Genomic DNA, 27,702 nt, shown 5'->3' with positions numbered 1-27,702 from the left:
GCAACCCACTCCAGTGTTCTTGCCTGGAGAATCCCGGGGACAGGGGAGCCTGGTGGGCTGCTGTCTATGGGGTCGCACAGAGTCGGACACGACTGAAGTGACAGCAGCAGCAGCAGTGCCCCGGGGGCTGGTCCTACAGACACTCAGGTCCACGTAGACCCGTAGGCCTGTGCCGTGTTCTGACAAACCTTCTGGGCAAAGGAGCTTTAATGTTCAAGTTTTCCTTCCTGGGCTCCATCCTCCACTGTTTGGGGGTCTGGAAACTTTTTTCCTGCCTGAAGTGGAATGGTTTTGATAAATTTTTCAATATTCTTTTCCAGAACGTTCGGTGTTTTTCAGCTGTAGGTGGGTCAAGCCGGATGACCAGGGCTGGACTTTGTTTCTCTTTTTCTGGTTTCACTGCTCCCGGGGCGATCCCATGGTGAACATGAAAATCATTCGGAAGGTGATCATGTCACATCCGGGCTTCCCTGGTATCTCGGTGGTAAAGAGTCAGGCTGCAATGCAGAAGATGTGGGTTCAGTACCTGGGTTGGGAAGATCCCCTGGAGAACAAAATGGCAACCCACTCCAGTATTCTTGCCTGGGTAATCCCATGGGTTGAGAAGTCCAGCGGGCTATGGTCCCTGGGGCCGCAGAGTCGGACACAGCATAGTGAGTAAACAACAACATTTCAGAGTCACATATGGTGAAACCTTGCCAGCTCTGGGGCTTCATGCTCTCCCCTGCAGCCTGCGGCAGAGGGGAGGGGGGAGAGGTTGGAGGGAGAACGTGAAACAGCCTGACTTCTCATCGATACCCTCCCAGACCCGCCTATGGAGTCCACCTCCCCCTTCTTCGCCAGCCAGTCTTCATCACCTGCTGCCTTCCTGGCTTCCTGTTGGGGCTTCCTCCTTCCTTCCCCACATTTGGGGCAATTCCTCCCAGACGGAGGCACCTGGACCTGGGCTGGAGGATGTGGACATGGTACCGCTGCTGCTGCTGCACCCAGAGACTCTGCATTCCTTGAAGTTCACCCCCACCCTGAGGCCCCAGGACCACAGCACTGACCTCACATGTTGGGTGAATCTCCAAGGATCTCAGGTGACCATGGAGAGAGCCATCCATCTCAATGTCTCCTGTGAGTGTGGAGGGGTGGCTGAGTCCCTCAGGGCAGTGGTGTGTGTGTGTGTGTGTGTGTGTGTGTGTGTGTGAGTGTGTAGAGAGAAGGCCAGCCTACTCTTCTATGGGTCTACGCACTGGGAGCTGAGGTGGGGAGTGGCCGAGAAGGACAGCCCTCCGCTTCCTGGTTTCCCTCCTGGGGTGCTGGTCAGTTTCCATCCCACTCCTCCTCTGCAGCAAGCCCATGTCTTTCTGCCCCAGATGCCCTGAGGAACCTCCGCATCAGCCTCTCCTTCAGAAACATCACAGGTAGGACAGGACCTCTGCTCTCCAGGGCTGGGTCCTGCTCCTAGGACCGCCTCCAAGGAGGCGGGGGGTGTGTGCACTTGAGTGCAATCAGATATGGGAAGAACAGCGAGAAAATCACCACCCCGCCCCACCTCCCATGCACTAGACCACACACACATGCAATATACACAAAGATATATGCACAGATGTTAATAGATCCTGGGAAGGCCTGATGGTGAGAACTCAGCCTCCCCCAGCTCTCCTGCTGGGCTTTCCCCAAAAGCCTCAAGATTCTGCAGAACACCTCGTCCCTTCTCATCTCAGAGAGCCAGGCACTGCAGCTGCTCTGTGTTGCTGACAGCAACCCTCCTGCACAGCTGAGCTGGGTTCCAGGGTTTCCCACCCTGGACGCTGCCCCCATCTCCAGCACCAGGATCCTGGAGATGCAGGGCTGAGACCTGCAGAAAGAGAGTTCGCCTGGCAAGCTCAGAACCCTCTGGGCTCTTGCTTTGTCAGCACATATGTCTCTTCGGACAATCCATTTCTGAGTGTTGGACAAGAGCCCAGTTTCAGGCCCTGGAAGGGGTCCCCCTTCCTGCAACACTTCCAGTGAATATTCAAGGTTGATTTCCTTTAGGATGGATTGGTTGGATCTCCTTGCATTCCAAGGGACTTTCAAGAGTCTTCTCCAACACCACAGTTCAAAAGCATCAATTCTTTGGCACTCAATTTCTTTATAGTCCAGCTCGCACATCCATACATGACTACTGGAAAAACCATAGCTCTGACTATACAGAACTTTATCAGCAAAGTAATGTCTCTGCTCTTCAATATGCTGTCTAGGTTTGGAAGGAAATATAGCTTTTCTTCCAAGGATCAAGCATGTTTTAATTTCATGGCTGCAGTCCCCATCTGCTGTGATTTTGGAGCCCCCCAAAATAAAGTCTGTCATTGTTTCCCCATCTATTTGCCATGAAGTGATGGGACGAGATGCCATGAACTTAGTTTTTTGAATGTTGGGTTTTAAGCCAGATTTTTCACTCTCCTCTTTCACCTTCATGTAGAGGCTGTTTAGTTTCCTTCTCACTTTCCACCATAAGGGTGGTGTCACCTGCATATCTGAGGTTATTGTTACTTGTCCTGGCAATCTTGATTCCAGCTAGTGCTTTGTCCAGCCCAGCATTTCTCATGATGTACTCTGCATATAAGTTAGAAAAGCAAGGTGACAGTATGCAGCTGTGACGTACTCCTTCCCCGATTTTGAACCAGTCTCTTGTTCCATGTCTGGTTCTAACTGTTGCTTCTTGACCTGCAAACAGGTGTTGTAGGAGGCAGGTAAGGTAGTCTGGTCTTCTTATCTCTTGAACAATTTCCCACAGTTTGTTGTGATCCACACAGTCAGTAAAGAATCTGCCTGCAATGCTGGAGACCTGGTTCAACTCCTGGGTCAGGAAGTTCCCCTGGAGAAGGGATAGACTACCCACTCCAGTGTTCTTGGGCTTCCCTGGTGACTCAACTGGTAAAGAATCCACCTGCAATGGCAGACACCAGGGTTTGATCCCTGGGTTGGGGAGGTCCCTTGGAGAAAGGCATGGCAACTGACTTCCGGTGTTCTTGCCTGGAGAATCCCCATGGACAGAGGAACCTGGCGGGCTGTAGTCCATGTGGTCCACAGTGTAGGAAATGACTGAGGGAATAAGCACATCACAGCAGCACAGCACTTCTTTCCTGGTGGGTAAGGAAGTGTTTCGCCATAAGGCCAGCATTTATTTAATTCTAGAAGGCAGCCTCAAAGAGTTCTCTTGATTAGCCAAGTGAATTTCCATCCCAGCATCATAACAGAACTCAGTTTCACGTTTCAGTGGGAGATAACTAACCAATTCGATCACATGAACCACAGCCTTGTTTAACTCAATGAAACTATGAGCCATGCCATATAGGGCCACCCAAGACAGACGGGTCATGGTGGAGAGTTCTGACAAAACGTGGTCCACTGGAGAAGGGAATGCCAAACTGCTTCAGTATTGCCTTGAGAACCCCATGAACAGTATGAAAAGGCAAAAAGATAGGACACTGAAAGATGAACTCCCCAGGTCAGTAGGTGCCCAATATGCTACTGGAGATCAGTGGAGAAATAACACCAGACAGAATGATGAGCCGGAGCCAAAGCAAAAACAACACCCAGTTGTAGATGTGACTGGTGATGGAAGTACAGTCCAATGCTGTAAAGAATAATATTGCATAGGAACCTGGATGTTAGGTCTGTGAATCAAGGTAAATTGAAAGTGGTCAACAGGAGATGGCAAGACTGAACATTGACATTTTAGGAATCAGCAAACTAAGATGGACTGGAATGGCCGAATTTAACTCAGATGACCATTATATCTACTACTGCGGACAAGAATCCCTTAGAAGAAATGGAGTAGCCATCATAGTCAACAAAAGTGTCTGAGTGCAGTACTTGGATGCAATCTCAAAAATGACAGAATGATCTCTGTTCATTTCCAAGGCAAACCATTCAATATCACATTAATCCAAGTCCATGATCCAACAGTAATGCTGAAGTTGAACGGTTCTATGAAAACCTACAAGACTTTCTAGAACTCACACTCATGAAAGATGTCCTTTTCATTATAGGGGACTGGAATACAAAAGTAGGAAGTCAAGAAATACTAGGAGTAACAGGCAAATTTGGCCTTGGAGTACAGAATGAAGCAGGGCAAAGGCTAATAGAATTTTGCCAAGAGAATACACTGGTCATAGCAAACACCCTCTTCCAACAATAGAAGAGAAGACTACACATGGACATCACCAAATGGTCAACACCGAAATCAGAGTGATTATATTCTTAGCAACCAAAGGTGGATAAACTCTACACAGTCCGCAAAACAAGACCAGGAGCTGACTGTGGCTCAGATCTTGAACTCCTTATTGTCAAATTCAGACTGAAATTGAAGAAAGTGGGGAAAACCACTACACCATTCAGGTATGACCTAACTCAAATCCCTCACGATTATACAGTGGAAGTGAGAAATAGATTTAAGGAATTAGATCTGATAGACAGAGTGCCTGACGAACTATGGACTATGGAGGTTCGTTACATTGTACAGGAGGCAGTGATCAAGACAATCCCCATGAAAAAGAAATGCAAAAATGCAAATGGTTGTCTGAGGAGGCCTACAAATAGCTGAGAAAAGAAGAGAAGCGAAAGGCAAAGGAGAAAAGGAAGGATATACCCATCTGAATGCAGAGTCTCAAAGAACAGCAAGGAGAGATAAGAAAGCCTTCCTCAGTGATCAATGCAAAGAAATAGAGGAAAACAATTAAGTGGGGGAAGACTAGAGATCTCTTCAAGAAAATTAGAGGTACCAAGGGAACTTTTCATACAACGGTGGGCACAATAAAGGACAGAAATGGTATGAACCTAATAGAAGCGTAAGATATTAAAGAGGTGGCAAGAATACACAGAAGAACTGTACAAAAAAGATCTTCATGACCCAGGTAATCACGATGGTATGATCACTCACCTAGAGCCAGACATCCTGGAATGGGAAGTCAAGTGGGCCTTAGGAAGCATCACTTAGGAAGCATCACAAAGCTAGTGGAGGTGATGGAATTCCAGTTGAGCTATTTCAAGTCTTAAACGATGATGCTGTGGAAGTGCTGCACTTTATGCCAGCAAAGTTGGAAAACTCAGCAGTGGCCACAGGACTGGGAAAGATCAGTTTTCATTCCAATTCCAAAGAAAGGCAATGTCAAAGATGCTCAAACTACTGCACAGTTGCACTCTTCTCACACACTAGTAAAGTAATGCTCAAAATTCTCCAAGCCAGGCTTCAGCAATACGTGAACTGTGAACTTCCAGATGTTCAAGCTGGATTTAGAAAAGGCAGAGGAAGCAGAGATCAAATTGCCAACATCTGTTGGATCAGCGAAAAAGCAAGAGAATTCCAGAAAAACATCTACTTCTGCTTTATTGACTATGGGAAAGCCTTTCACCGTGTGGATCACAACAAACTCTGGAAAACTCTTAAAGAGATGGGAATAGCAGACCACCTGACCTGCCTCTTGAGAAATCTGTCTGCAGAACAGCAAGCAACAGTTAGAACTGGACATGGAATAACAGAGTGTTCCAAATCGGGAAAGCGGTACCTCAAGCCTGCATATTGTACCCTGCTTATTTAACTTATATGCCTAGTATATCACGAGAAGTGCTGGACTGGATGAAGCACAAGTTGTAATCAAGATTGTTGGGACAAATATCAATAACCTCAGATACGCAGATGACACCACCCTTATGGCAGAAAGTGAAGAACTAAAGAGCCTCTTGATGAAAGTGAAAGTGGAAAGTGATAAAGTTGGCTTAAAACTCAGCATTCAGAAAACTAAGATCATGGCATCCAGTCCCATCACTTCAAGGAAAACATATGGGGAAACAGTAGAAACAGTGGCAGACTTTATTTTGGGGGGCTCCAAAATCACTGAATATGGAGACTGCAGCCATGAAATTAAAAGACACTTACTTCTTGGCAGGAAAGTTATGACCAGCCTAGACAGCATATTTAAAAGCAGAGTCATTACTTGGCCGATAAAGGTCTGTCTAGTCAAAGCCATGTTTTTGCCAGTAGTCATGTATGGATGTGACAGTTGGACCATAAAGAAAGCTGACTGCTGAAGAATTGATGCTTTTGTACTGTGGTGTTGGAGAAGACTCTTGAGAATCCTTGGACTGCAAGGACATCAAGCCAGTCCATCCTAAAGGAGATCGGTCCTCAATATTCATTGAAAGCACTGATTCTGAAGCTGAAACCCCAACACTTTACCACCTGATGCAAGGAACCGACTCATTGGAAAAGGCCCTGATACTGGGAAAGATTGAAGGCGGGAGGAGAAGGGGACGACAGAGGATGAGATGGTTGGATGGCATCACCGACTCAATGGACTTGAGTTTGAGTAAACTCCGGGAGTTGGTGATGGACAGGGAGGCCTGGCGTGCTGCAGTCTATGGGATCTCCAAGAATCGGACATGACAGAGTGACTGAACTGAATGAATCATGAGTAACCAGCAGATCAGGTGTACATGTGACAACCTGGATTTGAAACAGGCATATGAAACTGGAGGGGCAGTCTGGAAGAACTGAAGTCTTGTAGGATGTGATGCTATTTACAGGTAGACAGTGTCAACATTGAGTTGGATTGAGTTGAGTTGAATATTCAACTCAATTCAACAGAATTGCTTGTGCGTGATGTGGTCGAACTGACAGACACATTGGAATCGGGCCCACAATCATCTACATTCATTTTCTTGTACTAAATCTGGAAACCCAGTGTCGTTTCACCTTACAGCACTTCATGTGGCCCCTCCCAACACCCAGCCTTATAACCGTCTTTAAACCCTTCAATTGCCACATGTGGGTTTTGGCCACCATTCATCATGGCTGGTCTAGAACATGCATCCAAGGAGTGGAAGTGTTGGGTCCTCATGTAAGAACAAGCTCAGCTTGCTGTACGAAGCTGTTTTCCTCTCAAATGTGTGGGCCAACTTACATTTCAACAACCACTGCTCCACACTTTCCCAGCAGTTGGTGTTTTGAGAGACTTTAATAGCTGGCTACTTGGAGCACACGTAGTCATGCCCTGTTAGTGTCTTAATGTGCAGGTTCCTGACTGCAGTTACGTGGGGCAGCTTTCCATTCCCTGACGGTCTCCTTATACTTTGCCCTTGATGAAAGTCCTGCTCATTTGGGCCCATTTCTCTATATTTCTTTTACCTTAGGCATTTGTAGAAACTCATATTTTGACTACTGTTACTTTGATGGTTATCTGTGTCATCAGTGTCTTCTCCCACCTGATGGCTTTCGATTCGGCACTCCCAGGGATGTCTGCTATGAAGAGTTCTTCATTTTAATACAGCTCGGGATTTCAGCGTCTGTCTTAGAGATGGTGTTGTTTCTGTGTTGTTCAGGAATCCTGCCCCCCCCATCCCCCGCAGTTCATGGAGACACCTGCTGCAGTGTCTTGCAGCAGCTCTACTGTTTGTCTCTCTAAATAGATCTTCAGCCCATCTGCACTTGATTTTGGTTCCCATATGAGCTAGGGGTGCAGTTGCATTTGACTGGGTTCAGATCCCCTGTCGCCCACAGAGTAATTGAAACGCCTATCTCTTTGTCACTTCTTTCTATCACCTTTTCTATTACACATGATGCTTCCTGTGGTTGGGGTTTATTTCTAGGTTCCCTTTTCCGATCCACTAGTCTACCTGACCATCCCTCTTTCAGTCCAAAAGTTTGGTTCTACTATGCTCTAATATACCCTGGAGAAGAGAATGGCAACCCAATCCAGTATTCTTGCCTGGACAATCCCATGGACCCAGGAGTCTTGTGGGCTACAGTCCATGGGGTGGCAAAGAGTCAGACACGACTGTCCAACTAAGGAAGCAGGCAGGGGGTTATGTATCTTCACAACTTGCAGGGCCAGGCCTCACACACTGTTCTTTTCAAGGTTCCCTTGCCTTCCTTGAAATGTCTGCTTCCTTTTAAATTTTACAGTGGAAAATAAATAAATAAATAAATAAAATTTACAGTGGAATTATTGAGTTCCACAGATGTCCACTTGGGATGTGGTGACATACATTGTGATTCTGCACATTATTTTGAGTAGAATGGATATTTATATTCTTTTTTCAAACCCCTAATGTGGTATATTTTCCCATTTATTTATATCTTTAATGTCCTTCAAGACAGATTTATAATTTTGTCCATTAAGGTTTTGTATATCTTTTTGTTGTATACCTTTCTAAATATTAGATAGATTCCAGGTATATCCTAATTTTTGATGCAACTGTCAATGGCTCTCATACAGTTTTATATTACTGTGATATGAGAACGTAATTGATCTTTTTTGGCCGAGTGGCAAGGCATGTGGGACCTTGGTTCCCTTACCAGGGATCAAATTCCCATCCCTTGCTTTAGAAGGTAGATGCTTGATCATGGACCACAGGGACGTGTGCAATGGATTTTTCAAATTTGAATTTGTCTCAAGTCATTGTGCTCTCTTGTTAAACCTCTAAATGTATCGGTATAAACTTTTGGATTTTTCTACATGTAGAACTTTTATGAACATAAATCTTTCTTTTTTCCTTTCAATTGTTATACCTTTTCCCGATATTTGTTGACTTGCTAGGGTGGAACCTATGCTACTCCATTAAGTATGATGTTTTCTAAAGATACCCTTCATCTCTTTAGGGAATTTCTCTTTTATTTCCAATGCACTGTGAATTTTATCACAAAGGCATTCGCACTCATCCAGTGTTCATTGTTTTCATCTCTGGAGATTTAATCAGTAAATCAGGGACAGTAGCCACACTAGAAGCCACACTGCATATTGTATATTTCCACAGAGGAAATGTAACATAAGTAATCGATTGTGCAGCTGTTGAAAGGCCACTGGAGCCTGTCAACCAGGGAACACTCTCTTAGTCTTGGACCACTCTAATCCAAGCCCCCAATTGACGTTTTTCAAATCTTTTACATACGTAGACACATATTCTCTCTGAGATACAGGTATAACCTTGTGTTAGTTTCAGGTGTACAATATAATGATTTAATATATGTACATATTACAAAATGATCACCACATATGCCTAATTAACATTTATATCTACAAGGCTAAAATTTTTTTGTGTGATGAGAAATTTTAAGATCTAGTCTTTTAGCAATTTTCAAATATACAGTGCAGTATTGTTAACTGTATTAGTGTTCTTAACATTTTAAATATAGTCACCATGATGTACATTACATGTCCATGACTTATTTATTTTATTCCTGGAAATGTGTACCTTCTGACCACTTTTGCCAATTTTGCCATAGAGCCCACTCTCTACCTCTGAGAACCACCAGTTATTTCTTTTTATCTATGACTTTATGTTGTTTGTTTTTTGTAGTTCTACCTACCTGTGAGATCATACAGTATTTTTCTTCCTCTGTCTAACGTATTTCATTACCCAAATGCCCTCACGTACCATCCATGTATTGTACAGGCAGGATTTCCTTCTCTTTTATAGCTGAAGAATGATCATGAGTATGCACACACCGCAGTTTCTTTATTCATTCTCTCATCATTGGATATGGAAGTTGTTTCCGTGTCTTCAATAATGTACATAACACTTCCATGAACATGGGGTGCATATATATTTTCAAATTGCCATTTTCATCTTCTTTAAAGGCCCCAAAGTGAAAGTGCTTGAGGCTCTATTTTTAGTTTTGAGGAACCTGCACAGTGTCCCCATAGTGGCCGCACAATTCACATTCCCACCAGCAGTGCCCAAGTGTTCCCTTTACCCCACGTCCTCACCAACACTGCTTGTTTCTTGTTCTTTGACTGTCCCAGCTTGACCTTTGCTGGACACCAGCCGCTCTGAAGGTGTGCTGCACAGCCCTACGGATCCTGGCCTTCTCCAGCGCCTGCTTGTCCAGCAATGTTCCCGCAACCGGTGAGGAGTGAGGGAGAGAGCTCATCCCCTCTTTTTCACCAGGACCCTGGGCAGGGCCAGTCCAGGGTTCTGTGGAGCCTGACATTGACTCAAGTGTTCAGATCCCTCCTTAGGCAAAACAATGGTGTCACTGAATACAATACAGACATGGCCCCCAGATACAAAATGTGACCCCCATGTCTCCAGTGTGGCCCTGAAGTGTTTTCAGGGACTGAGAACAAAGAGCAAATATTTGGACAAAGAACCTGCCATATCTCTTATCAATCAGAAAATTCCAACAATTCATGAATCTGTGAGCCAGGAACTGTGGATGAAGGCCAAATATATATTTCCTAAAAGTCTCTTTATCACAGGCACATCACATCTGAGTTTCTTTCGAAATGAGAAACCTATGTAATCAATCACAAAACATAAAATGCTGAAAACCAAAAGATAAGACAGTTATTGAAGACTATTTTTCTTCCTTCCTTTTTTTTTTACAACCATGACCTAGGGCTTGTAGGGTCTTAGTTCTCAGACCAGGGATTGAATCTGGGCCAGAGGCAGTGAGAGTGCAGAGTGCTAAGCACTGGGCCACCATACCATTTTTCTCACAAGTCAGGCACACCTATCACACCTGCGTAACACCTGTTCCCCATACTTTTGGCCTGATCCTCTTTGATTGCCTCGTTTTAAGAGAATAATCATGTATATTAATTAATATGAATATTCTACTACTAAAGTGTTAGTCAGCCATGTCTGACTCTTTGTGATCCTATGGACTGTAGCCTGCAAGGGCCCTCTGTCTATGGAATTCTCCAAGCAAGGATACTGGAGTGGGTTGCCAGTCCCTTCTCCAGGAGATCTTCCTGACCCAGGGATCGAACCCTGGTCTTCACACTGAGGGCAGATTCTTTACCATCTGAGCTAGCAGGGAAGCCCATTATATGAGGAAATAAGATTAATTATATGATATCTAAAATAGAGTAGAAAGAAGATAATTGATTGATTGACGGACATTTCTTTTTGTTTCTGTAGTTTAAAAAAGTAAAAAATTTATTATTATTTCTATCTAACTGTAAAAGAAACTTTCCATCAGTCCCATAGCTTCTTCCTGAAAGTATCTAAAATGTTTATGATCATAGTCAAACTTGTGAAAATTAAAGAATTTTTTCCCGAAAGGGCAGCAAGTTCACAGGTTTTTTGCACACATGACTTAAGCCTTCATGTGGCTTTGAAAAGGAGGCCATCCAGAGTGAGGGGTTGTGAACTGTGTTTCTGTGTGAGGTCTAGATTTTGGGGTCCCAGCTGAATGTGGCAAAGTTCTTCCTTTACCACCCAACTTTGCGTGGGCCTGTGTCCTGTCGGCTGGTCCCACAGACCCTCGGATCCATGAAGACACACAGCCTGTGTACCCTGTTCTGAAAACCCTTCTGGGCAAAGGAGCTTTTCACTCTCAGCTTTCCTTCCTGGGTTCCACCCTCCAGCGTATGTGAGTCTTCCTGCCCAAGTCTGAATGGTTTTGAGAAATCGTTCAATGTTCTTTTCCAGAAAGTTCAGTGTTTCTCTGTTGCAGAGTCGGTCCCACCCGATGACCAGGGCTGGACCCCGTTTCTCTTTTCTGGTTGTGCCGCCCGCTGGGTGTTCCCAGCGTGGACCCGAGCATCACTGGACAGGTGGTCATGTCAGAGCCACGTGCGGTGAAGCCTCTCGGCCTCTGGGGGCCTCAGGATCTCCCCCTGCGGTGTGGGGTGTGGGGTGTGACCTTCTGCCTTCTCAGGGCCACCCCTCCTCCATGGCCTGGGGCATCCAAGTTCCCCTTCTGTGCTTGGCCAAGGCTCTGTCTCTGTCACCCTCTGGCTTCCTGTTGGGGCTTCCTCGTTCCCTCCCCACATTCAGGGCGCTTCCCTCCCCAGCAGAGGGACCTGAACCGGCTCTGTGCTGGCGGATGCTGACATGGTGCCCCTGCTGCTGCTGCCCCTGCTGTGGGGGGGTGAGTAGGGGCGGTGGGGGACGGGGCTCACGGCTGGGGGAGTGGAGCACGCGTGGGGAGGGGCTGGAGCTGCCGCTGAGCCTCTGTGTTCCCCAGGGTCCCTGCAGGAATTGCCAGGGTACGGGCTCGAAGTGCAGGAATCAGTGGCAGTGAAGGCGTGCATGGACGTCCGCGTGACCTGCTCCTTCTCCTACCCCTGGAATTTGGGATATCCCTGGTATTACTCTGCCGAATTTTTCATCTACTGGTTCCGGGAAAAAGACCAGCACACCAATGATGCTGTGGCCACAAACGACCCAAGGAAACAAGTGAAGCCAGAGACCCGGGGCCGATTCAGCCTCCTCGGGGACCCCAGCAACAATGACTGCTCCCTGAGCATCAGACAGGCCAGGCTGAGCGACTCAGGAGTCTACTACTTCCGAGTGGAGAGAGGACATGATGTGAAATACAGTTACAAAGATAAGAAGCTGAATTTGCAGGTGACAGGTATGACAGGGGGCCCAGGAGAGGACCCTGGCCCATGGAGACTCCTCTATTAGAACAGGAACAGGGTATAGGAGCCCTCCCTGCTCCAGGTCTTGGGGTTTGAGGGTTCAGGAGAGACCCAGAACTGGGAAGGAGTTGTGACCCCGACCCTCTGGGTCCCCACACCCCTGCGTCCAGGCATCTCCCTCTGTCTCCTCATCTCCCTTTCTCCAGGGAAACCCGACATCCATTTTCTGGAGCCTCTGGAGTCCGGCCGCCCCACAAAGCTGACCTGCACACTGTCACTAGCCTGTGATGAGCCACACCCTCTCCTGTTCTCCTGGGCGGGGGACGCCCTTGATGCCATGAAGCCAGACACCCTCCACTCCTCGGAGCTCACCCTCACCCCGAGGCCCCAGGACCACGGCACCAACCTTACCTGTCGGGTGACATTCCAGCAGGTGACCCTAGAGAGAACCGTCCTTCTCAATGTCTCCTGTGAGTGTGGAGGGGTGATGGGGTCCCTGAGGGCGGTGGTGTGTGTGTGTGTGTGTATGTGTGTAGAGAGAAGGCCAGCCTACTCGTCTGTGGGTCTGCGCCCTGGGAGCTGAGGTGGGGAGTGGCCGTGAAGGACACCAACCCCCCCTTCCTGGTTTCCCTCCTGGGGTGCTGGTCAGTTTCCATCCCACTCCTCCCTCTGCAGCAAGCCCATGTCTTTCTGCCCCAGATATTCCGAGGAACCTCCACATCAGCCTCTCCTTCAGAAATGTCACAGGTAGGACAGGACCTCTCCTCTCCAGGGCTGGGTCCTGCTCCTGGGACTGCCTCCAAGGTGGGGCAGGGGAGTGGGCTTGAATGTGATCGGATAGGGGAGGAGCAAGGAGAAAATCACCACCCTGCCCCACCTCCCATGCACTAGACCACACACATGCAATACACACTGAGACTCACACACACAGGCACACACATATAGTACATACACGTGAACATACACTGAGACACGCACAGAAATGCCCATACACACAGGCACATACATACCACACATATACACAGAGATATACCCACAGCACAGGCACCCATCATGTACACATACACTCATGGACATATACATGTGCACTCAGGCATACATACACACAGGCACACACACACACACCCCACATATATACATACTCACACACCCTGTTCAAAGCCCATTTCCTTCACCATGGTTCTATTGTGTGGCTTTCTTCCACAAAAGCCTCCTTAGTCCCATCTCCTGCTGCCTTCACTGAATCAACATCTCAAGCCTTGAAGCTCTGGGTTTTCTTTCCACCAAACAGCCCAGGCCTGTCCCATTGAGACACCAAGCGTCCCCTGAAGATACGAGGCCCAGACACGTTGGCTCAGCCTGCTTAGGGTGGGAAGGTCCAGCCCTGGGACCACAGGGAACCCAGCTGGCCGGCTGGGGGAGGAGAGGGTGAGGCCAGGAGATGCTGGGAAGGAGGCAGGAGGAGACCTCAGCCTCCCCCAGCTCTCCCACTGGGCTTTCCCTCAAAGCCCTCAAGATTCTGCAGAACACCTCATCCATTCTCATCTCAGAGGGCCAGGAGCTGCAGCTGCTGTGTGTTGCTGACAGCAACCCCCCTGCACAGCTGAGCTGGTTCCAAGGGTCTCCCACCCTGGAGGCCGCCCCCATCTCCAGCACAGAGGTCCTGGAGCTCCCGTATTTAGGACCTGGAGAAGCAGAGCTCACCTGCCAGGCTCAGAACCCGCTGGGCTCCCAAAATATCTCCCTGAGCCTCATCGTGGTCTGTGAGTGTGGGGTCCCCTGGGGACAGGAGGCCGGGGTTCCAGGGAGGGGAGGGGCGCCCCTGATCCCTCCCATCTCTCCCACAGCACCCCCGCAGCTGCTGGGCCCCTCCTGCTCCCAGGAGGACGAGGGTCTGCGCTGCAGCTGCTCCTCCCGATCCAGGCCTGCCCCCTCCCTGCGCTGGCGGCTCGGGGAGGGGCTGCTGGAGGGGAACTTCAGCAACGCCTCCTTCGAGGTCAGCTCCAGCTCCGCCGGGCCATGGGCCAACGGCTCCCTGAGCCTCCGCGAGGGGCTCAGCTCCGGCCTCAGCCTCAGCTGCGAGGCCCTGAACATCCACGGGGTCCGGAGCGGGTCTGTCCTGCTGCTGCCAGGTCAGGGGTCTGTTGGGGAAAAGAGGCTTAGAGGAGATGGGGGTCTCCATCCTAAAGAAGATGACGCTTGGCAGGGAGAGGGGCTGGGGTCAGGGCAGAAGGTGCTTTTTAGGACAGGGGGCTCCTTCTCAGGCCTGAAGAGGCTCTCCAGAAAGTTCTGCAAGGAGGCGGGAAGGCAAGAGACTGATCTCGGGGTCGTGATCATCTCCTGGCCGTCTTCCCTGCAGGGAAGCCTGCATTCCTGGTTGTTGGGGCTCTTGGAGGCGCTGGTGCCATGGCCCTGCTGTCCCTGTGCTTGTGCCTCCTTTTCTTTTACATGTAAGTCTGTGTTCTTGGGGAGGTATAGGGAGGTGTGTGGTAGGGAGTGTGGAAAGAGGTCTCTTAATCCCAGAAATGTGGAGAAGCGTAGATTAGGTTCAGAGTTGGGTAACAGCCTTAGCAAGATGTAATTCCCATGCATTAAGGTGCACAGTTCATTGGCTTTTAGTCTATTCAGAACTGCATGTCTTTGACAGTGATTTTGACAGAATTTTTGCATTAGCCCCAAATGAAAGAGAAACCAAAAGGAAATCCACACCCCTGATCATCCCCTCCGTTCCACCTTCTGCCCTAGGCAAACACTAGGCTGTTTTCCATCTCTCTAGAGTTGTCTGTTCTGGACATTTCAAATAAGGGCAGTGATAAAATATGTGGTCCCATGTGACTGACTTCTCTCACTTTACGTGATGTTTTGAAGGTTCATGCATGGCAGTCCTTCACTCCTTTTTAAAAAAAAAATTAATTCATTAATTTTTGGCCGTGCTGGGTCTTGGTTGTGGTACACAGGCTTCTCATTGCCATGGCTTCTCTTATTGCAAAGTGCAGGCTCTAAGATGTGCGGGCTTCCAGAATTGCAGCTCAAGGGCTCTAGAGCGCAGGCTCAGTAGCTGTGGCGCACAGGCTTAGTTGCTCAGAGCCACATGGAATCTTCCCAGACCAGGGATTGAACCTGTGTCCTTTGCATTGGCAGGAGGATTCTCATCCCCCGTGCCACCAGAGACGTCTCCGTCATTCTTTTTTATTTCCAAACAATGTTCCCTTGAATGAATGGAGCTACTCATTCATCTACTCATTCATTTACTAGCTACTCATTCAGCTATTCATTCATCTACTCATCCGTTCATCCACTGATGGACATTTGGGTTGTTTTGGCCACCATGTGTCAATAATAATGACATTCATGTACAAGTTTGTAAGTCAAGTCTCTAGTGATGGAAATTCAGTCTTGGCCAAAGTCCTGGTCATCCAAGAAGATGAAGCACTCACTTCCGTGTCAGGAAGGCCTCTGAGTCCAGTGTTTCAGGGTCTGAATACCCGAGCCGTCGTATTGGGGGCAGTGGGAGGGCAGTGGGAGGCAGCTTGCCCACCTTTGTCTGAGCCGCCCTGACTGCAGCACACCGGTTTCTTCTCTTAGACTGAAAGCCCGCAGAAAGCAGGCAGCCATGAGACCAGAGGGTGTGGATGATGAAGACCCGGTCATGGGTACCGTCGCCTGGGTGAGTGATGCGGGCGTCTTCTCCAGCCGTGGGGGCCCCAGGCATGTCCATTTGGCAGACTCAGGCTAAGTCCATCAGTAGTTCCTGCTCCTGCCTGCTCCCCCAGGCAGACACCTGGGAGCTGGCTTCCCTTCCGTTCTTCCCCTTCATCTCCCAGGCCCAGTGGTGCTCTGCTGACCACTGAGCCTATTCACTTCTTTACTGGATACAGGCTGCTAGAACTATCTCCCCCCAAACCAGTACTTTCCAGCCGTTCTGGAGTCTCAAAGCTGTTGCTCCCAATGCTTAGAGAATCAAGTCATAATCGTTGGTCTGATATATGATGTCTTTCCTGGCGTCTCCCCTGACGGCCGCTCCAGCCACTGGTCCTGCCCTAGGGTCCAGCTACACTGGCCTTCTCCCTGTGTCCAGAGAGATCTATTCCCTTATGACTCGGAGTCTTTGAATATACAGTTCCTTCTACCTGAACTAGGCTTCCCTGGTAGTTCAGATGGTAAAGAATCCACCTGCAATGCAGGAGACCTGCGTTTGATCCCTGGGTTGGGAAGATATCCTGGAGAAGAGAATGGCTACCCACTCTGTATTCTGGACTGGAGAATCCCATGGACTATACACTCCATGGGGTTGCCAAGAGTCAGATATGACTGAGCAACTTTCCCTTCACTATCTGAGCTGCCCTCCCTTTCGCAGTTCAACCATCCACCTCGCTGCCTCCTTCCAGCTGCAAGCTTAGCATCTCTTATTCTGGGAACCTTTGCCTTCTCCCTTCCTTCTCTCCATCCACCAAGTCCTGTGTCCATCCCCGACACCCTGTGTTACATCACACAACATCAGTGCATTGACCTGTCTCCACCTTCTCATCGTATATGTAAAGTCCTTGAGAACGAGGGCTGTAATTTTCTCTCACACCATCCCTGTCCAGCAAGACCCCTGTTCACTTTTTAAAAATTGGGTTTGTGTTGCCCCAAATGGAATTATCCAAAATGCTTTGTTAATCACTGAGCTAGTATCAATGGAACAAAGTATTCACTTTTACTTACTCATCGTTACACATGATATGATAAACACGTGTAAATCTACCATCCAACCTGAGACTTAAAACACTGATGATAACTTTCATCTACCCTTCTACTCTGACCCGCCCCCAGTAACCACTGCTCTGAATCTTTTGATGCTGGTGTTACCACATATATGTTTACCCCAAATATACACTCTTCAGTTTACTTGCTTCTGAACCTTCCAAGGGTGTCATGTGCCAGGTATGCTTCTTGGACTTGCCTTGTAGATGCAGTCTTATATAGCAAAGATTCATTCATGTTTTTGCACAAAGTTGCAGTTCCCCATTGTATAATGATGCATTGTATGATTATGTCTATTATCTAAGCTCCTATTGATGGACATTGGAGTTGTTTCCTGGTGTTGCAATTACAAACATTCCTTATTCATGTCTCATTGTATTCACATGCAAGAGTTTTCCTTTAGCATTACTTAGGAATTTAATTACTAGGTCATAGGGTCTGTAAAGTTCCTATTTAGAAGATCATGACAATATTTTCCAAAGCAACTGTGTTCACTCATACTCTCATCTATGCCTATCAGGTTCTGTTGATCTACAATCTCTCCAACACTTGGTTTTCTCAATTTTTTTTTTCAGTCATCTCACATTCTCATTATGGTGTTGATTTGCATTTCCTTGGTTACCAATGAAGATGAAAATCTCTCTACAGCTTCAGCAGCATATGAACATCTTTTCCATAAAATGCCTGGTCTCATTGACAGCCCATTTTCCTACTGAATGTTTGACCTTTTCTTATTAAATTTGAGAGCTTTATACATTTTTATGCTTTTTAAAAGACTATATACATTGTAAATATCTTCTCCCAGTGAGTAGCTCATACTTTACCTTTTTAAAGGTGACGTTTGATGATAAGTTCTTAATTGTAATAAGAACTTTGGGGTTTAAGAAATTCTTTCCCATCTTAAGATGTAGAAAGATATTCAAGGATAGTTTCTACTAAAAGTTTTCTGTTTTTCTTTTGGCATTTAAAGACTTCATCTATGGGAAGTTGATTTTTCTGTGTGGTGTACAGTGTTGACCTATATATGTTCCTTCTTTTTTTGCAAAATAGTCCTTCACTTCCTCCCCTGTGGATCTGCCATTCATCAAAATTCCAAATGTGGGTGGTCCTCTTTCTGTGACCTCTTCTATTCCAATGATCAATTTTAGTGTCCTTGAGTCAAAACTGTGTCTACATTCAACAGTCTATAAGCTCAAAAATAAGTCCTGGTATCTGATAGAGCAAGTCCTTCTCCAGATTCTTCTTTCAAAGTTGTCTTGACTACTCTTGGACCTCTGCTGTTCTATTTAAATGTTAAAATCAGTATGTCAAGTTCCCCAAAATACTCCTGTTGGAGTTTTGATTGGAATTGCATTGAACCTATAGGTCAATCCAGGAAGAGTGTATTTGTGGATTCAAGTCTTCTAATCCAAGAGAACAGATTATCTCTATTCATTTAAGTCTTTAAAAAAAATGTTTTCAAGAAAGATGGAGAATTCCTTCACACAGGTCTTGGTCATCTAGTTATTCTATAACAATAACTAGTATTTAAAAAAATTTTTTCTTCCTAAATACTAGTTATTGCTACTACTGTACATGCTTTTTTCTGATTGCTCATTGCTATATGCAGAATGAAAAATAATTCTTTTTAAGTGTGAGGATTTATTTTGTAATTTAAAAAAATCTCAAATTGGTCTTGAGTGTCATTTAGATTCTTGTTGCTTTGGTAGCTGGAAAATTCTTATATCTTACTTGTAACCATCCGTTTTCAGAGATAAAGATACCATCTGAAAAATTTGTGATATTCTTGCTTTTAACTGTCGTGGCTTGTATGGATAGTCTTTATCAGGCTAAGGAAGTTCTTTTCTATCACTAAATAACTTTATGTTTATATCATACATCTCAGTTGAACTTTTCAGATACATCCACTGATATGATTTTCCCTATAATTTGTTACCAGTGGTGAGCAAAACGGTTCAACATTTTCTATTTTGAAACTAGCATTTCTGAGAAAAGATGAAATTGTTCACAGTGAGTGTTTTTTTTTCTTTTTCTAAAACTCTGGTAGATTCAGTTTGTTAATATTTTGTTGAGCACTTTTGCATCTGTATGCAAGAGTGAAATGGACCTCTGTCTTCCTTTCTCCTGTTGTTGTTTTCTTCTTTGGGTATCAAGATAATATTGAGGAATTGTAGAATCTTTCCATTTTTTCTATTAATATTATCTGAAAGAGAGTGTGTAAAATTGAGATGATCTGCTTCTTGAATGACTAATAAGTATCACTTGTACAGGCCGCCTGGATCTGCCCTTGTCTTTATATGTGGTTTTTCTAACTCAGTCATTTTGTGTGTCCGTTAACACACAAACTGTGTGTTAGAGATAACAGTTTGTTCATTTCATCTAAGTTTTATAATTCGTTGACAAAAGGTTATGAGTAGTATTCTCTTAATTGCATATTGTTTAATTAGGATTAATTCCCCATTGGGGGCTTCCCTGGTGAAAAGAATCCTCCTGCAATGCAGGAGACCCGGGTTTGATCCCTGGGTCGGGAAGATTCACTGGATAAGGAAATGGCAACCCACTCCAGTATTCCTGCCTGGAAAATCCCATGGACAGAGGAGCCTGGTATGGCTACACTTCATAGTACTCTGGCAAAAGAGTTTGTCAGACAGGACTTAGCAACTAAGCAACAACAACTTAGCTTATTAATATATAGCACCCTTCTTTCATTATAAAAGTTTTTATGGATATATTTCTCTCAGAACACCACTTTAATTTCACCTCACACATTTTGAAATGTGTTATTTTAATACCATTCAGTTCTAAACATTGCAAAAACCTATTGTGACTTTTTTAGGAATCTTAAATTATTGGGGATTTTTAAAAATTGAAATGTAGGGGACTTCCCTGGTGGACCAATGGCTAAGACTCTGAGCTCCCAATGAAGGGGGCCCAGGCTCGATCTTTGGTCAGGGAACTAGATCCCACATGCTGCAGCTAAGACCCAGTGCAGCCAAATAAATAAATTTAAAAAATTTTAATAAAAAAAATCCAAATGTATGGGGATTTTAAAACATCTTTCCATCCTTAAATTCTAACTAAATTGGGTTTTGTCAGAGTACATTGTTTTGATGATATTTACTTTTTAACTTTGTTGAGACTTTATCTGTGACTTGGTTATGTGAAGAATTTCTGTAAATAGTTCCTGTATGCTTAAGAAGTATATATATATACACTCTATTTCATAAATTCCAACTAAGGTCAATAAGCCAGTGTGTGTTCATTGTATTGTTCAAATCCAAATCTTTACTAATAGGTCTTCCTAAACTATCATTATCTGAACTCTTATGACAGTTTACTTGTCAATTTTCCCCTGGAGTTTCATCAAATATATTTCTTACAGGTGATGTACTTTTAAATTAAAAGGGTATAGTTTAGAAGTATCATATCTTCTCACATTTAACCACACCTTGTGATTGTCTCTGTCTAGTGATACTTTTTGTTTCAAATCTATTTGGTTAGATCTTAAGATAGACACACCGCTTTGTCATTGGTTAGTTAGATATCTGGTATTTTTCCATCCTTTCCTCTCCCCACCCACTTATAGCATTTTTTTTAATGCTTTAGCAATGATTCTTTTGAATAGTATATGACTAAGTTTGTTTTTTCTTAATGTTATTTATTATTTTTGGCTGTGCTGGGTCTTCGCTCTGCACAAGCTTTTCTCTAGCTGTGGCCAGCAAGGGTATTCTCTGGTTGTGGTGCCATCTCATCGCGATGGCTTCTCTTGTTGTGAATCTCAGCCTCTAGAGCACAGGCTCAGTAATTCTGGTGCAAGGGTTTATTTGCCATGAGGCACGTGGGATCTTCCTGGACTCAGGGATCGAACCTGTGTCTCCTACATTGGCAGGCAGATTCTTTACCACTGAGCCACCAGGGAAGCCCTAGAACCAGGTATTTGAAAATCCAACTTGACATCCTGTGTCAAGTTCACGCTATTTGTATTTATTGTGGTTCTTGATATACGTGGATTTCTTTGTGCTATTTCACCTTCTCCTTTTGCTTGGTTCCATTTTTTTTAAACATTTCATTTTCTCCTCTCTTATTAAAAAAAAAAAGTAACATCTCTGTCTTACACCTAACAAAAAGAACTCGAGTGCTGTTATATCTTTTGGTGTCCCCTCCATCCACCTTCTACAGCCATGCTGGCTCTTTCTCTAGATCTCCAGTTTTCATTCTGCGTAATTATGAACACACTCAACATTTTTCTATTCTCTGATCATTAAAAAAAATAGACAGCTACACATTTTACTGAGGTAATCTGATCACCTTTGTATCTTACATTCATTGTGTGTGGTTTCTTAGTTTTCTTATTTTTATTTGCATTCTTTGTATTTGAGTTCTTTCTCCTAACATGTTTTTAACTTGGTATTTCCTGTATTGAGACTTGTATCTGAAATATTTTTATGCCCCCACAATTGAATTTCATTTGGTAGGCTCTCAATTCCAGGATCAAGGTGATTTCCTTTGGATACTCTGAACACTTGATTCACTGTTTCTTGTACCGGGTATCCCTGTTAGAGGTCTCAAGTCTCACACATTGGCAGGTAATCCACTCATTCTCCCTGGAAACATTTTCATGTTTCTCCTTAGTTTTGACAGTCTTGAGATGAACTGTACTTTATTTGGCTGTGGACTTTTCCTTGTCTTTTTTCTTGTGTTTGCGAGGTACTTTGTGCTGATATAGTTCACTTTTTCTGTAATTCTGACAATTTTATCTCCACTATTTTTGTCCAATTATCTCTTCCTCTTTTGGTTTCATTTTTATCTCATTTGGGGACTACTGGGACTTCCCTGGTGGCTCAGTGGTTAAGACTCCATGCTCCCAGTGTGGAGGCACAGGTTTGCTCTCTGGCCGGGAAACTAAGATCCCACATGCCAGTGGTGTGCCCCCCCCCCGAGAAAGCATGTCATTTGGGGACCATTATCATCTGAATGTTGAGATTTTCTAGTTCTTTCATCATTCATAACTTTCATTTTCACATGTTCTGTTCTTCATCCTCCCCTGCTTCCTTCTATGGGAGACTCAAAGGTTCTTCTAGCTCCCGGATGTACTTCAATTCTATTTATTCTATTCTTCATCCCACCATTGGATTCTTCCTATTTTTATATCTCAGACATCATATTTCCATGTTTTACAGAACTGCACACACATTTCCTTTTTATGTAACTTACATGATTACATAACTTCTTGTTTTACATCTTATGTACATAATTACTGATATGTATAATTTTCTTTTCCAGTTCTTACTGAGATATATTGGACATAGAGCATTGTATAAGTTTAAGGTGTACAGAATAATGAATTGATTTACATACATCATGAAATGACTAGCCTAATAATATTAGTGAACATCCATCATCTCCTATAGACAAAAAATTAAAGAAATAGAAAAAAATATTTTCCTTGCAATGAGAACAGTTAGGATTTACTCTGAATAACTTTCATATATAACATACAGCAGAGCTAATTCTAATGATTACGTTCTACATTACCTCTCCAATACTTATCTTATAACTGGAAGTTTGTACCTTTTGACCACCTTGATTCAGTTTCCCCATCCCCATCTTCTGCCTCTGGCAACCACAAATCTGATCTCTTTTTCTGGGGGTTTGCTTGTTTCTTGTTTTTGAAGTATAAGTGATTCGATATTTCTGTTTCAAAGTGATCACCACGCTGTCTAGTTACAATATGTCACCACTTGGAGATATTACATCGTTACTGAGTGATGTACATAATTTCTTTTCCTGTTGGTTTTTTTTTTTTATTTGGAGGATAATTGCTTTACAGTGTTGTGTTGGTTTCTGCCATTTAACAACGTAAATCAGCCACAAGTATACATGTGTCCCCTCCCTCCTGAACCTCCCTCCCACCCCTCTAGGTTGTCTCAGAGCACCAGGTTGAGCTCCCTGTGTTATACAACAACTTCCCACTTGCTATCTCATTTACATATGATAATACAGAGAGAGAACAGACTCATGTTGGACACTGCTGGTGAAGGAGAGGATGGGAGGGATTGAGAGAGTAGCGTAATTTCTTAGTCTCACGTTCATGATGTAACGTCAGCACTTACTCCTCTTAGTGCGTTTATCATGCTTGGTTTAAAACTCTTGATCAAAGTGTTCTAATACTTGTTTTTTGAAGGTACATGATGTTCCCAGCCTCCTTTGGTTGGTTTTTCTTCCAGGATATTTACACTTTGCAGGTGCTCAGTCCTCTGACCTGGCAGGGGGTGGGGGGGTGCATATTCCCCAGGGATGTTAGCTATTTGGTCTGGACTGTTGATTGGGTGAAGGTGAAGGGCAGATGCTGGCCTGTGTTGGCTCAAAGGAGTGATGGGGACCAGTCGCAGGGTGGAGTGCCCCAGGCACCACAACCACTGTCCACCAGTCCCACTTCCTGTCCCCCTCTCTCCGCTGAAAAAGCAGAGTAAGTCACCCCTTTGCCTTCCAACCTCAAGGAGAAGGAGCTTTGGATTTTGATCCACCAGACTCTGGAGTTTGGGAAAGAAGAAAGGGAGGACAAGAATCCCAAAGGCCAGTGAGGCTCATGGCCTCTCTCCTTCTCTTCACCCCGGGAGCCTTCGGTGCTCCCTGGGGTGGTGCCTTCGGTGCATTTACCTCTGGACACATGCACATAGCCATCTTGTCCACGCTCTATGAATTCTGCAGGCAATGATTGCCCCAAGGCAAGGGTGGAGGAGGGAAGGGAGCAGAATTCAAGCACATCTGTGGGAACCTGTTCCTCCTCTTGTCGACAAGCCAGCTTCCCTAGCCCTGGGCTGTAGCGTGTCACCTCCCCAGCCCCATGTGTTCAAATTAGCTTTTACTTCCCCCCAGTAACCTCAAGGTGATTAATCAATCAACAATTGATTATAAAATTTTGTTATCCCATAGTTCCATCTACAGTTTTTGATTGTTGGATCTTGGTGAGCAGAGCCAGTGGTATGTGTGAATTCACTATCTTAACAGGAACCCTGATAGAGCTTTGTTTTCCCCATTATGTTGTTGTTGTTGTACAGCCACTAAGTCGTGTCAGACTCTTTGCGACCCCATGGACCGCACCACACCATGGACTGTCCTCCACTATCTCCTGGACTTTGCTCAAATTCATGTCCATTGAGTCAGTGGTGTTATCTAACCATCTCATCCTCTCCCCCTCCTTCTCCTTTTGCCTTCAATCTTTCGCAGCATCAGGGTTTTTTTCCCTGATAAGTCAACTCTCTCAGCCTTTCTGTAACTTTGATACTGTAGGCAGAATAGTAAAGCAATGAGCTGCATAGTCCCTGGAGTTCATCCTCCTGTGTCCAAGTCCTGGACTCAACCACTTCCAAGCTGTGTGACCTTGGACAAGTTAGTTAACCTCTCTGCTTCTTTATTTTCTCTTCTGGAAATGAGGCCATTGCTATGCTGGTACATGTTTCATTGGGTTGCTACAAGAAGTGCTTAGAAATGTGCCTAGGTCATGGGAAATTGCTTACAACTCTTACCTAATGTTACTATTCCCCTCTCTAATAAGGAACTGGGCATGCGGGCAGGTATTTTGGGCTGTTTCACTTCCTCATATGTCCTCTTTTGAAAGAACAGCACTTAATGGCACCTAGCTCATAACCAGCACTCAGCAAAGAGGTGTTGGATGAAGGAATGAACTTAGTGCTTTCTCCTGTTTATTCATCTGAGCTGCATCTTGTCTTCTGCGTGCTCAGTCACCTAATCATGTCTGATTCTTTGCAACCCCATGGACTGCAGCCCACCAGGCTCTTCTGCCCATGGGGTTTCCCAGGCAAGAATACTGGAGTGGGTTGCCACTTCCTACTGCAGGGTATCTTCCTAACCAGGGATGGAATCTGTGTCTCTTGCACTGGCAGGCGGATTCTTTACTACTAGCATGACCTGGGAAGCCCGTGTTGTCTTATGAGGATCAATTCAATCCTCTTTTAATATATGGTAAGGCTATTAAGATACATGTTCTTATTTCTCCCTCTTTGGCTACAGAAGTGTCAAAATACCTAGCTGTTTTGTCATTCCATCTTGCTCATGCCTAATATGGACAGCTCTGTCTAGATATGCTTTTTTTTTTTCCTGAGGCTGTGAAATCGTTTTTTCCTAACCTGGAATTCTTTTTCTTTTTTTATGAGCTACTATTTGGAGAAGGCAATGGCAACCCACTCCAGTACTTTCACCTGGAAAAATCCCATGGATAAAGGAGCCTGGTAGGCTGTAGTCCATGGGGTCGCTAAGAGTCAGACATGACTGAGCGGCTTCACTTTCACTTTTCCTTTCATGCATTGGAGAGGGAAATGGCAACCCACTCCAGTGTTCTTGCCTGGAGAATCCCAGGGACAGGGGAGCCTGGTGGGCTGCCGTCTATGGGTCGCACAGAGTCAGACACGACTGAAGCGACTTAGCAGTAGCAGCAGCATTTGAAGGCTAATGTTGCTTTCGACACACTCGTCTATAGCATGATGGTGTAGGTGTGCGTGGACAGACTTGGAGAAAAGAGAATGGCATACCAGTGTCTGGGTACCCTCTTTTCTGGGAGACTTGGGTCCTGCTTTATTTTCATTTTTGTTTTATGGGACCCAGGTCCAAGATCCAGAATTGCCATCTCTTCAGGCTTCTGCACAAGCTAGTTCATAAATCACACCAGAGTTAGACATTAGCTGTGTTTACTTGTCTCTAATCCAGTCCTCCTAGCCGACTGCAAGCTGCCTGAGGTCAGGGTCAATGTCTGTTTTCTCACACTGCTCATTTGGCCTCTCACCCAGGACTTGGTGCAGGGTACACTGTCAAGAAAACAGCAGGCCTGGGTTTGAATCCTCGCTCTGCCATCCACTCTATGAGTGACCTTGGGCAAGTTACTTCACCTCTCCCCCACCTCAATTTTCTTACCTGTAAAATGGGAATAATAAGAATATCACTCCTACTGGGTTTCTGTGAAGGTTAAATAGGATTCATAAGCCTGCAATACGGCCCAGTCAGTCTTGGCAAAATTGTAAATGAATGAGTGAATATTTGAGTTCACAGGAAGCATGTGAGGAATAAGATGAGTGAATAAACGTCCCATCTACTGAACTTTCCTTTGGGGCTCATGCCTGCTTACTCCTTCTCTGACTCCTTTTTCTCCCTTTTTCTCAGGGTTCCAGGCAAAAGCCTTGCTCAGACAGCCCCCCTGACCAGATGGTGCTGTCCCCTGCAGAGGACGCCCCACCCCCAGGGGAACAGGAAGACCTCCATTATGCCTCCCTCAACTTTCATGAGATGACATCTCGGGAGCCTCAGGACCAGGAGGCCACCAGCACCGAGTACTCTGAGATCAAAACAAGCTAATGAGGACTCATCCAGACCTCAGTCCCAGCCTCTATGGGGACAAGGAGAGGTCAGGGACTAGTTGATGAAGCCTTGGTGGCAATATTTAACTACTGTATGAGTGTCCCCAGGTAGAACAGAAAGAAGACAGGGGATGGGATTAGAGAAACAGGCTCACAGACAGGTTCCAGCACTTCCTAAGGTATCGTCATCAAGCAATTCAGTCCACCTGTCTGTGTCTCGGTTTTCTGTTCTGTAAATCAGAGATCATGTGTCTTACCTCCAAGTTGGTGAACGTTAAAGAAAGAACATATAAAAAGAAAAAAATAAAGGGGAAAATCCTCAAAAGAAAAAAAGGAAGAACATATTAAAACCAACGAACAGAGGTCCCATCACATGGCGTGTGCCTAGTGTCTGCTGCTTCCTCTTCCTGAACAGAAAGGCCCTCCCGTCAAGTTCTTCTGAGGGTGACGAGTAGACAGACAGCTATTTCCCAGCAAAGATGGGTTTAATTTGGCATTAGCCTAGAATTGCTGCTTAGGGTCTGCAACCATGGAGAGCCATGTGCAAGTTCCAATTCAAGGAGGGAAGGAGACCACTTTTATAGAGGAGCAGAGGAAGTTGAGGGCTAGAGGAAAGAGTGAGTCCATGGCTTTTCATTGGCTGAGTCCTTGCCAGGAAAGGAGTCTTCCTTCTTCCTGTTGGGCTCTGGTATCATCACTGCCAGTGAGAGTGCCCCCTTCTGGACTCTAACTGAGGCTTCAGTTTATTCGTTTTTTACACCAGAACAGAGGACAGAGTGGCAACTTATTGATGTCATTCTCCATCCCGAAACTCTTTGGAGTCTCCCCAGGGAAAGACTATCCCCTCAGCCTGGCATTCGGTTCATAATACAGCATCTTATAATCTCTCTGGGGTTATCTCCTTGTCTCACATTTATCTGTCCATTCTTCCAGCATATTTCTTCACCTGCTGACCTCCAGTCCCTTCCTTATTTCATTTATAGACCCTAAAGGGATCTTTCCAACAGCCAGAGAGCTGACCCCGCCTCTCCTGAACAAACGTATTCCCTCTTAGCACCACACTAAAACTGTCCATAGAGAGTTGGACTATAAGGAAAGTTGAGCACCAAAGAATTGATGCTTTTGAACTGTGATGTTGGAGAAGACTCTTGAGAGTCACTTGGACTGCAAGGAGATCCAACCAGTGCATCCTAAAGGAGATCAGTCCTGGGTGTTCATTGGAAGGACTGATGTTGAAGCTG

At 45.3% G+C, this 27,702-nt stretch overlaps 1 protein-coding gene across 3 annotated transcripts; it reads left to right on the top strand.

The window, feature by feature from the left end:
• The first annotated feature begins 11,728 nt into the window (after nt 1–11,728).
• LOC147354385 (sialic acid-binding Ig-like lectin 5) lies at nt 11,729–27,348 on the top strand. Of its 3 annotated transcripts, none has more exons than XM_086353840.1 (9): nt 11,729–11,851; nt 11,948–12,337; nt 12,551–12,814; nt 13,044–13,091; nt 13,895–14,107; nt 14,192–14,476; nt 14,704–14,794; nt 15,930–16,011; nt 26,268–27,348. In XM_086353840.1, the coding sequence occupies exons 1-9, from the start codon at nt 11,815–11,817 to the stop codon at nt 26,457–26,459; spliced, it is 1,602 nt and encodes a 533-aa protein (XP_086209966.1). In that variant the 5' UTR covers nt 11,729–11,814; the 3' UTR covers nt 26,460–27,348. The 3 variants fall into 3 exon arrangements, with proteins under 3 accessions (XP_086209966.1, XP_086209965.1, XP_086209964.1); XM_086353839.1 differs by having other exon boundaries at nt 13,853–14,107; XM_086353838.1 differs by having other exon boundaries at nt 13,853–14,476.
• The last annotated feature ends 354 nt before the right edge of the window (nt 27,349–27,702 follow it).

The sequence above is a fragment of the Bos grunniens genome, chromosome 18, assembly GCF_055505025.1.
Source record: "Bos grunniens cultivar Pamir isolate PY7600 chromosome 18, Bosgru_T2T1.0, whole genome shotgun sequence".
Classification (NCBI taxonomy): Eukaryota; Metazoa; Chordata; class Mammalia; order Artiodactyla; family Bovidae; genus Bos; species Bos grunniens.
The sequence above is the reverse complement of the archived record's forward strand: the minus strand, read 5'-3'. Positions and strand labels throughout refer to the sequence as shown.

Excerpts from the sequence above, each read along its gene's own strand:
- LOC147354385 (XM_086353838.1), top strand. The coding sequence starts at position 11,815 with ATGGTGCCCCTGCTGCTGCTGCCCCTGCTGTGGGGGG. Across the intron at positions 11,852-11,947 it reads GCTGCCCCTGCTGTGGGGGG|GGTCCCTGCAGGAATTGCCA; the intron begins GTGAGTAGGGGC and ends TGTGTTCCCCAG. Across the intron at positions 14,795-15,929 it reads TGCCTCCTTTTCTTTTACAT|ACTGAAAGCCCGCAGAAAGC; the intron begins GTAAGTCTGTGT and ends TTCTTCTCTTAG.